Below are 11,111 nucleotides of genomic sequence, written 5' to 3'. Positions count from 1 at the left end.
GAGATTATTTTAAACATAGAATTGGTTTACATAAACAGTATTAATATTTGTATAATTGTAATGATATTAATTTGATCAGTTAACAGTATTGATAAACAGTTTACAACAGCAATTTATAACAATAACATGTGTGTGTGTATATGTGTGTATGCGTGTGTATATGTGTGTGTGTGTATATGTGTGTATATGTGTGTGTGTGTATATGTGTACGTGTGTGTGTGTGTACATGCATGCACCATGTAGCTGCGGTCTGTGCAGCTGTGATGGTGGTGCTGAGCGGAGGTCTTTCCATGTTTGTGGTGGTCCTACTGTGTCCACGGTGGCACTCCTGGGAGGGGGTGGGGGGCCAAGGTGAGTTGGGCATGGATGTGGGGGTAGAAGTGGGGGTCCATGGTGGGGTGGGCATGGCAGTGGTAGTCAGGGGTTGGGGTAGGGGTAGGGGTCTGGGGTGATGTGCAAGAAGAAATTCAGGAGTTCCTTGGCGGTGCTTGGTGGACTCTCCAGTTGTTCCGTGTCCAGGGTGTTGTGGGTGCTGGTGTGGTGGTCTTGGTGGACCTCTCCTTTCTTGTCTCTGGTTTGCTGGTCCCTGTGTCCTGGTCGGCGCTGTCTGTGTTCTGTCCTCTCTCCTGCTGTTTTGGTTGCTCAATGTGGGGATGCGGCCCAGCGCAGCATCTTTTAGCGTCCTTGCGAAGACAGAAACATATTCTTTTTTGAGGTGTACTTGGTCATAGAGGTTGTCGACACCGAGGGTTGGGTGATGGACCAGATATACGTTCAGTCTGAGGGCACAATCTCTTGACATGCTGGCATTGATTCCTAAAATAGTTTTAGGGTGGAAGTCTTTTCGTGGGAGCAGGGTGGACGTGACAATCTTTGTGTTAGGAAAAGTGTTGCTGGCCTTGTTGATCACTGCTCTTAGTGATGTTGCAACCCGTCCTGCTGGGCTCTCACATCGTTGGTGCCTGTATGGATGATGATGTGGCTCAGGCTGCCAAGATGTTCTTCAGATAGCAGTTCAAGGGCTTTGTTAGTAGTTGGGCATCGGATTTTGGTTACTTTGTGGTTTGTAAACAGTCTTTTTTCATCCAGGAACTTCCCATTAGAGTCTGTAAGAAAAACAATGTCCCATTTATATTGTACGGTGGGAAGTGATGATTGCTTTGATGGGTGTTGCTGTTCACAAGGAACACTGAGGTTTGTCGGTGGTTCTGGTGTCTGCTGCAGGTCAGGAGAGGCAGTCAGTGGGCTGGTGAGGGTTTGTGGTTCAGGGGGATGTAGGTTTGGGTTAGCAGGAAGTTGCAGCTGCTGGCTGAGGCTGTGAATTGTCATTTCTTTCTCTCTCAGCTTCTCAGCCAGTAAAGAGATCTCTTTCTTGTTGTCAGTTATCTCTTGTTGCATTTCTCTAAGCAGTGCTGTTAGCGTGGCTAATTCTTTCCTGCATGTGTCATGTCATGCTGAAGTTCTTTTAGCTGGGTCTGGGTTTGTTCATATTGTGTCTTCATGGTTGACAGTTGCTGATGGATGGCTTTGTTTGATTCTCGAAGAGAGTTTGTCTGGAGGGAAATGTCCTGAAGTTGCACCAGTTCACTTTCCATATGTGCAAGCTTATCTCTCATTTCATTCATGGTGGTATATATGAGAGGGGGGATATTGTTGGTCAGTTCCCTCTCCTTGCCGCTCTGTTCCTCCTCTGCCAGGCTACTGTGTGTTGGTGATGGGGAGGCAGCTGAAGTTCTCTGTGGGGGATCCAGAGGGAAAGTGACAGCAGGGCCAGATTTCTTTCTCTGTGCTCCTGCTAGTGTTTTGAGGGTTTGAAATTCAGATTGAAAGTTCTTTAAATTGCCTTGTACCATAATCTTCCCAGTTTTGTAGATGTTGATAGTTGTCATCACTGTATCTGGGTCCTCACTCTCTTTTAGCTGTCGTTTCCATTCATTGAAAATGCCTTTTCTTTCTGCAGATGGGTGGTGGAGGATGATGGCACTGTGCCACACACTGGGGTGTCCAGAGTAAAATATTAGGTTGCTGATGTCTCCATTTTTATAAAAATCAGCAAACAGAGTCTCAGGTCTTCCTTCCAGCAGCTTTTGCTTAAACTCTCTTCTTTGAGATTCATTTTTTACCTCAGGATGGTAATTGATTGGCAGGTAGTTAGCCAGATTTGAGCAGTAGGGGAGTGTCTCTGATTGGCTCATATTGGTGGGACTGTTTGTGTACAGCACTCTGATTGGTCCGATTATTTCTAGTTTTTGATTGGCTCTCGCTGGACCTTATTGGAATGAAGCAACTGACAAGTAACTGACAATGGCATGCGATCCCAACTGACAATGGCATGTGATCCCAACTGACAATGGAGTGCGATCCCAACTGACAACTGTCAACTGTCAACTGCCAACTGCCAGTGCTAATGTTAGCTTAATTTAGCTAACTGTTTAAATAAAGTATGAACAAATAGACTGATCAAAATATCAAAAAACGTGGAGAAGATGAGTTTTCAGGGTTTTCCAGTTCCTTTTCACGTTTTCATTACAGATACATCCCTCCATGTCCTAGTAGATGAATGTTCTTCAGTACCTTAGATTGTCCTGGTTTGGTCCTTGTGTCTGCTCCTCTGGTCACTACTGTCCACTGTAATCTGTAGTTGTTGCTCTTTTGAGGTTGCATTTGTCTTCTTCTTTCTTTCTTATGGCATATAAGTGTAAAATTTAGGCATTTCACTTTGTTTAAACAACAAACAGACCAAATAGTCTAAGAGCTCTTGCAAAGCATGTCTCTCTCTGTCTCTCTCTGTCTGTCTGTCTCTGTCTCTGTCTCTCTCTCTCTATCTCTCTCTCTCTCACTGCCTTTCTCTTTCTACAGTGAATTTCCTCCAATTTATCAGCACATGCTCAACAGTTTCCTTGCAGATACAAGTCTCACATTTATCTGACACTCTTTTTCAAGATGTATAAAGGAGCATTGAGACCTGTATGTCCTGATCTTAACCTGGAAAAATAACATCTTTTTTCCTACATTTACCTCTATTATCACTTCAGATTTTGAATTTTGTATTAATCTGTACCCTCAGTGTCGATATTCAAGATGTCATTATTCTGTGATGAATTAGTGATACAAAATGTATCGATTCCCCGTTTTTCCCTACCGAAATCAAGGGAATCACAAAATCGTTAGGTCTGCTTTGAGCTTAATCCCCCAAATGCCGTAAACACAGCGCATATAATATTATTGAAATCCTTTATTGAAACTTTATTTATCGTAACACTTAACAAATTTTGGAAAGATGTAATCAGATATATTGTTGATAATATTTACGCTGACTTTTCTCTCTACCGGAAAAATATATTGTTTGGTCTCTTCAATAACAATAGTAACACAATTAATGAATTATACATAATCAATTTGATCATTATTCTGGCGAATTTTCATATTCATAAATCCAAATTTAGCAATTATAAACCCTTAATGATAATGTGTGAAAATGAATCCAAACAATACATTAAAACCATGTTTAGCTCTAAAAAATAAGAAAGCTGCTAAAACTGTTGATTTACGTACTTTACGTATCTTTGTTTAGAAAATCCATCATAAACTGTGCTTTTAGTGTGAAAGGCCTGATGGTCGTTCCATAGCAACGGTAACTAGGCAACGAGACGCTCCAACAGAAGAAGCCACAGAAATCGCGTTTTTTCATTCACAATTGACAATTTAAGATTAAATAGTTGTTTTAGTTTTTACATCTTTGAGTGTAGAAAATTAGATAAGAGCTGGTGTTGTGGTCGTTGTTTTCAGTTACTTTAACCCTAATTGCGGAATTTGTTATCTTTCGTGGCCTACTCTCAGGCTAACGTTTGCCTTTAGCAGTGACTTAGCGCCCTCAACAAGCCTTCAAGAAGGCCAAGTGGTGTAAAATCAACCAGCAGGTATGGATAATGATGAAGAGGAGGAAATGAGTCAGAGGAAGAGCGGAAAGGACAAAGAAGATGGTGTTGGGGTTAGGAGAGAGGAAACAGACTCCAACACACTGAAAGTGACCGCGGAGTCTCAAGTCTACGCTGCAACCAGAGACACACTTTTCCCAAAGAAGATAACTCATACTAGAACACATGCACTGGTAAGTATATGTTGTTGAATGTGTGTATATATGTAGAGAATGAGTACTATTTGTATATTGACCCTCTGCACTTGCAACCAAGAGGGTTTGTAAGAATAGAGTGATGTGAGAATATCCATTGAGTCATGACAATACTGCAAATTTGCTCTGCATGCAGTCACTAGACTGGGTCTTTGGGATGAACCCTGCTCTTCCTGTCGTCAGTCTGCAAGACCACGATCGGCTGGTGGTTCTCTATGCTGGAGCTCATGTTGGCATCATATACAATCACACCTCAAACTCTCAGCACACACTTCAGGTCAGTTTTCGACTTCTTGTATCTTCACTAGACATTGTCCTTCCTATTAAGTCAATGCTATGAGTGATGTGGGCAGCTAAGGATAACTGTGATACGCAGGTTGCAATATTGATTTTAAATATATTCTTCAATACTGTCAGGGTCACTCCAGCCCTATTTCATGCATGTGTGTGAGTGAAGACAGACGCTGGATTGCGACAGCAGACCAGGGCCCAGAAAGCACAGTGATGATATGGGATTCCTACTCCGGGTAGTTCTTGATTCCACACGTATTAATATTTTCATGTATCAGCTTTTGCTCTTGATGGTAACCACATGTATGATAAATATTCCAGTATTCCTGTGCATACATTGTTTGATTGCCACCCTGAGGGGGGTGTCATTGCGATGGCGTTTTCAAGGGACACAAAACATCTAGTAACCATCGGGACTGGAAAAGTTCAAGTGAGTATGACAGCATGATTTTATTTTTATGGTGTTGTGTTTGATCTAGATTGTGAAGCACACATTTTAGGATACAAACAGAAACCAAATTATGATCTGTGGTTTCCACAAGCAACACCGAACCAATGGTCTTGCACCACTGATAGAGAATAGGAAACAGATGCTCACTCTGATGTTGAAATAGTGACACTTTTTCTCTAAAATGAAGGTCAGGAGTGTAATAGCACCAAACGCTGTGTGACTTTATGGTATTTCAATGAAAGTGCTCCAAAACATAACATGACAAATGACATTATAGAATAGAATATTTATCTATATATTTAGGATCTTTAAATGTTATTTTGTGATTTTTTTGTCCTATTAGGGTTAGGGTTTAAACACACCTTTAGGTTAAATATTTAGAAGAACAGAAAGTATGTAAATTGTTGTATTTATATCAAATGGTTAATATCTCAGAATGCAACACAAAGTACAAAATACAACTTAGATCAATTCTATGAAACAGCAAACATTTGACAATATTGTCTTTCTTGAGTAAAATTTCCATCTATTCATGTCTTACAGTATAAAGAGTATCTATAAGTAGATTTGGCAGTGATCAGAATGATTTTTTCGCAGTGTGTGAGTATTTGGGATTGGACAAATGACACAGAAAAGCCTTTGTGGTTTACTGAACTCAGTCCTACACATGGTTTTCAAGTAAGTCAAATTTCCTTTCTTTTTTTTTTTTTTTACCTAACTTTACATATATGGCATTCAGGTGATCAAACATTCAAACATTGCATTGTTTTTCAGGATTACATAATTTTTAATCCAAATGATAGTACTCAGCTGCTCAGCAACAGTAAAAGCCAAGTGTTACTTTACAGCACAGTAAGTGCCACTGGTCCTTTTTATTGAATTATGTTCAGTATTCAGTATTTCAGTAAAATGTGTTTATATGCTGCAATAATCAGTTGGTCTTTTTTTTTTAGGCCCAGGGAAGTTTGCAATACTTTGCCCTGAAGATTTGCACGGTAAAGATGATCATCAGGATTTTGTAGGACATGTCAGAGATGTTTCTGTCTATTATGGCAATGAGTGTTTTGATAAATATTTTACACTATTTTCATCTGTTCACCACTGCAGCTCTATAATGCAGCCCCCAGTGTATTTGATGCTCCCGCATTTCCTCACCCTTCTCCTGACTGCTCTCACATTGTCAAAATGGTCACCGGGTCATTCAACCAGTCTGTGTTTCACTGGAAAAAGCTTGAGGTCCTAACAGCCACTGCAGCAGGCAGCATAGTGGTGTGGCAAGTGATGGAAGACTTGGCTGCAAACCAATGCTTGACCAAAGATAATGTCCAGGTTCTTTCCCTTCAGGAAGATCCAATCACTGTGCTCGCTATAACTGACAGGTAGTCAGAGCCAGAAATATTAAATGTTGTTGTCTTATGAAAGTGGCTTCTATTTACTGGTCTCTAATCCCTCTTTGCATGTGTTTCATTTGATATCACAGCTGTATCGTAACTGGTGACACCCGAGGACATATCAACTTTTACGATGAAAACTTCATGCTCCTGACTTGGTACAGAGAATTCAACCTTGATGCTATTGTTTCCATTTCCTTTTCCAAAGAGTGTACAGATGGATATCTGGAGGACTGCACACTGGAGGCCAAACCATTAATTATCAGGTAAAAGAAATACGCTCCATTTTGTCTTCATTCTGAATTGTTTCCTGCAGCAAATTAAATTACCTAGGAAACTGCATTCTAGCCAAGCTGACCTTTCTGTTTCTGCAGGAACTTTGTTGTGTCCACAGCCAGCTCCAAAGTAGTACATGTAGATGCTCAGACAGGCATCCCTGAGATCCTGATACATGAGAACTGTGAGCCTCTACATGCAATCGCCTGCCACCCCAAAAGGCCAGATGTGGTCATGGGCAATCAAAGGGGCATTTTAAAAGTGTGGGACTATGACCGCAAACTGACCATCTGCAGCAGGGCTTTTGAGACAGAGGAACAGATTCAGTGTATCACATTTGACCCTCAAGGTGAGCCAGTATCCTTACCCCTTGACACAGTTTTAGTTGAGTAAAACTGCAAAGTGTAAAGACCCCCTTTTTGTATCTGAACAGGACTGTACCTGGCTGTCGGCTTTGGCAGTGGAGCTGTTCACATACTGAATCCAACGACTTTGCAAAGTCATCCAGAGGAGTGTTTCCATTACACTAAAGACGCCATCCATCACATCACTTTCTCCTCAGACTCTAACTACCTCGCCACTGCGGTGAGCAAGTTCCGGGTGTGGGTGTGGTTTGATCAGATTTGCTTGACAATGACAAACAACCCACCAACAGTCTTCAGATTCTGATTAAATGCTAAATCCTGATTGGTGCACGGACATATGTGATGTCACCTTTTTCCGACTGAGATCCGCCAACTGCAAACTAGTGAGAAGAGCACAGAGAAAAATAGAAATACAGAAATTTCTGAAGTGAAATAACGAAAGGTTTTCTAACTCTGGCAGAAACTTACATTAATCAAAGTAACATGAGGACTGAGAAAATAAGTTTTTAGGGCTTTAAAGCTGTGATTATGGGGGGTTGAGCAGTAACATATACATAGAAAGAGATTTTGTGACATTAATCTGAATTATTAGCAACAGCACTGACAATTTTTTTGTATTTGTGTGTCCAAGTATCAAGTTCATTCAGCACTTCAGTAACTAGGTCTCACTCCATAATTATGGATTGCAAATTTACTTCTATGCTTGAACATTTTCAAAACTTCCAGTATGACATGTACCTTTTCTTTCATTGTTCCAATGCAATTTCTAGGATGCCGGAAAAGCCGTGACAGTGTTCCGCTTGCAGACTAATGAAGGCTCATTGCCTCGTTGGACATATCTGGGCAGATACCGTTCCCACTACAAACCCATCAAAGATCTTCTTTTTGGGGTGCACTTGGACAGCACCCAGCCCAGACTGCTTTCTCTGGGCATGGACCGCCGACTGGTTAGTCTGCTTTGTCAGCATTGTAGGCCTCTGGACCAGTTTGATGTCTTGTGATATAGGTTTTTTTATACCTAATATTTAGCACCCACCTCTCTGTGCATGTGTGGGACTGAATAACAGGTGGAGTATGACCTGGAAAAGAGTGATGTGAACCAGCTTGTCATTTTAAGCTCGGAGCGCGTTGAGCAAAGCGCAGTGCCAATGTGCATGACCTGGTATCCGCCCCTCTCCGCAGAGCAATTTCTTCTCATTGCTTCAGACCAATACAAGATGAAGCTTTTAAACAGCACCACCAAGATGTGTAGGTCGGTGAAATACTGTAACAAGATCATATTTTTTTATGTGAAATGTATTTCTGTGACAGTTGTTATTACTTGTATTTTACAACAGAAAGACTCTCCTTGGCCCGACATATAGAACTCCTGTTAAGAAAATAGCGGTTCTTCCTTTCTCTGAAGACCGTGAGACAAGCTCATATTACATGGTATTCATCACAGACGACAAGGTCAGAGCTTGAATTTGTTTGTAATATTTTAAATATTAATTTCATATTGCTGTTTTGATAAAACAGAATCAGATTATCGACATTACCACTAAGAGTATGTTGTACTTCCTGCAGGTGGGTCTCCAGATTCTGCCTGTGGATGGGAACCCCTACAAGTCCAACGCTTTGATCTGCCATCCGTGGGGGGTGTCTGCTTTTGCCTGTTCCTACGACGGCCGATTTGTTTTTACGGCAGGGGGATTCGACTGCACTGTCCTGTCATGGGAGATGAGCTTCAAGTAAGGTTTACTGGGACCAACCTGAGGACCACAGGAAATGAGAGAGTAATGTAATTATGTTTCCTGGAGTCAATCCTTGTTGTGGTTGTGATATCTGTAGTGCGTTGGAGGCAGCAGCATCCTTGGGTGGAAAGGACATGGCGCCCTTTTACACTCTTCTAGAGGGAGGCAGAGATGGAAAGTTCTACAGGGTGAGTTCATTGTGGCAGAAATCTAAAACTCAATGGAGAACACTGGAAACTCAATGGAGAACTTGTACACTGGGTGCATTTGTGGAAAGATATAACAACCAACATACGAAATCTTGTCTATCTGCCGTGTTAGAGCATTGTTTATTTTCACACATTTACTGTATTTTTGGATTGAAGAAGCCCGCAAGATTAAGACATCAGATTTTACATGAAGCTACAGTCTTCCTCGCCATTTCCTTCTTATACAATTTTAACTAAGCATTCAAAATTTTCAATGCGTCACATTGATTTTGATTCTGAGCTTTTCTGTCCTTAGGAGATGGAGGACTTTTTCTATTACTTCCAGGTCCGCCATCAAGGCATCGACTCAATGAAGAAACGTCAAGTGTCTACCAAAATTCCTCTTACAGAGGTTCCCTCCCTGATGAGGGCTTTGGCCTACTTCCCTACTGAGCAGGAGGTACAATAAATGTCATTTTATCTGACATTAAAACATCACCTCAGAACTGTAATAACAGATCTCTGTATTATTTTTTACCAGATAGAAGACATGCAAAATGAGGTCAAGTTCAGCAAATATGCTGAAACAGGGAAATATGTGACCGACATCGACCTGGAGGAGTTTATCAGGTTGTACGTCAACCACCGGCCAGCCTTTGGCATCTCCAGCAATGAACTCTGTCAAGCTTTTCACATCCTTGGTAAGCGTGGTAGTACAGGACGGCCTGTTCTGCAGAGACATAAGCTGCTGGAGCTTCTACAGGTTCGAGGTATGTTGAAGGCTGTTCAGTCAAAGAAGGATTAGTCTGTCAATTTTCAGCTGGGATTTTGAATTTTTGTCACATTACTTTTTTAAAAAAAAGTTTGATTCTCTGTTCTTGTTATATTTCATTGTCAGCTTGTCACAAAGTCCAACATGTGAAGCATTTTGATATGGTCTTTGACAGGGGAACCCATGACGGAGGATGAGGTGGCTGAGTGTTTCACTACACTTCTTGGCCTCAGTGAAGGAAAAGAAGAAGGGGAAAGTTCTGAGCACGACATTCATAAATCTGACGGTATGTATAAGAAAAAATCACTCACAAACCTTAGAATTCAACATAACTTCTGCAGAAACATCATCACTTTTCGATGTGTGTGTGTGTGTCCAGGTGGAGATTCAGAATATTCTCTACAGAGTGCGATCCCAGATGAGATATCAATGGAGACATTTACAGGTTACATCCTGGGCTTCCCATCGTCAGCACAGCAGGATGGCAGGCCTTCCTCTCCAGAGTGAACAACAAACTGTCGGCTCAACTCCGGGAGCTGAGTCATGTTGACAATGAGCGTTTGACTCTGCTGCTCTGTTTAAGTTTGTTTTTTCATTACATACCTTCACAAAAATGCTGTAATTTTATGTATCTGAAGGTGAAATAAAATGAATAAAGTGGTGTCATTCAATAATATGTTACATCCACGTGTCCAGTTGTGTTACATTTTACATATAAAATGCGTTTTGAAAGGAAAAATTATAGATGAACAAATTAAACGGTAAATACACAAGTTGCATACCATTGCACACCAGTAGTAGGCAAATAGCTGCCCATGGACCAAATCCAGCCTTCCAGCAAAAATATTTGGCCCCCTGATGAAAGCTGAAGTTTTGACTTTCACAGTTAACATCAAAACTTTTACATCAGTTTTCATAAATCTACTATTGACAACAGAATAAACACAAAGATCCTGTAAAACCCAATAAATATAACATTGTTACATCTATAGTGCCCTCACAGGAGGAGGAGCATTCAGACCACGTGTTGGTGCCACGTTATTTGAACAGTATATGGTGCTGAAATTAAGTCTAATAAACCTGCCAGAAATTATATATATATATATTTTTTTATAATTCTAACACTTGATTCCAAAACTGTTCGACCATAGCAAGTTTTGGTTTTCACAAACCAAATTAAATGGCAGTCTTTCAGAAATTCTAAGGCTGCAACAACAGTATTTTCAATCACGCTTAAATGAAACAGGTCACTTCTTATCGTGCGTGGATATGAAGTACATCTCTAATCTAGAGGTGCAACACAGAATAAATATATTAGACAAATGAGTATTAAATTAAACTGTTAGCCCTCGTTCATTAATATGAAGAATGACATCTGCTTTCAGATACGATCCTAACCAGTGTTATAAATCAATTTTATTCTTAAATTAATTAAAATAAATAAACTAAATATATAGACCTGCGTTGCCTTTGCGCCAGTTAAAGGCCATCCAATGAAAAATCCTGAAAAAA

The 11,111-nt window shown here is 40.7% G+C and overlaps 1 protein-coding gene across 2 annotated transcripts; it reads left to right on the top strand.

Annotated features, from left to right (window-relative positions):
• Window positions 1-3,620: 3,620 nt before the first annotated feature.
• Window positions 3,621-10,262, top strand: cfap251 (cilia and flagella associated protein 251). Of its 2 annotated transcripts, none has more exons than XM_067611109.1 (20): window positions 3,621-4,111; window positions 4,269-4,409; window positions 4,550-4,659; window positions 4,745-4,853; window positions 5,472-5,552; window positions 5,649-5,726; window positions 5,828-5,869; window positions 5,982-6,253; window positions 6,355-6,531; window positions 6,640-6,890; window positions 6,975-7,126; window positions 7,677-7,853; window positions 7,974-8,158; window positions 8,244-8,358; window positions 8,473-8,636; window positions 8,737-8,827; window positions 9,147-9,287; window positions 9,369-9,597; window positions 9,775-9,885; window positions 9,979-10,262. In XM_067611109.1, the coding sequence occupies exons 1-20, from the start codon at window positions 3,923-3,925 to the stop codon at window positions 10,104-10,106; spliced, it is 2,943 nt and encodes a 980-aa protein (XP_067467210.1). In that variant the 5' UTR covers window positions 3,621-3,922; the 3' UTR covers window positions 10,107-10,262. The 2 variants fall into 2 exon arrangements, with proteins under 2 accessions (XP_067467210.1, XP_067467205.1); XM_067611104.1 differs by having other exon boundaries at window positions 3,622-4,111; window positions 9,144-9,287.
• Window positions 10,263-11,111: the final 849 nt, after the last annotated feature.

This window comes from Thunnus thynnus, chromosome 2 (genome assembly GCF_963924715.1).
Source record: "Thunnus thynnus chromosome 2, fThuThy2.1, whole genome shotgun sequence".
Taxonomy (NCBI): domain Eukaryota; kingdom Metazoa; phylum Chordata; class Actinopteri; order Scombriformes; family Scombridae; genus Thunnus; species Thunnus thynnus.
This window is presented reverse-complemented; position numbering and strand designations above follow the sequence as displayed.

Bases quoted from the DNA above. Each gene is read 5' to 3' on its own strand.
- cfap251 (XM_067611104.1), top strand. From the start codon at position 3,923: ATGGATAATGATGAAGAGGAGGAAATGAGTCAGAGGAAGAGCGGAAAG. The intron at 9,288-9,368 runs GTACAATAAATG...ATTTTTTACCAG, and splicing joins ACTTCCCTACTGAGCAGGAG to ATAGAAGACATGCAAAATGA. The intron at 9,886-9,978 runs GTATGTATAAGA...GTGTGTGTCCAG, and splicing joins CGACATTCATAAATCTGACG to GTGGAGATTCAGAATATTCT.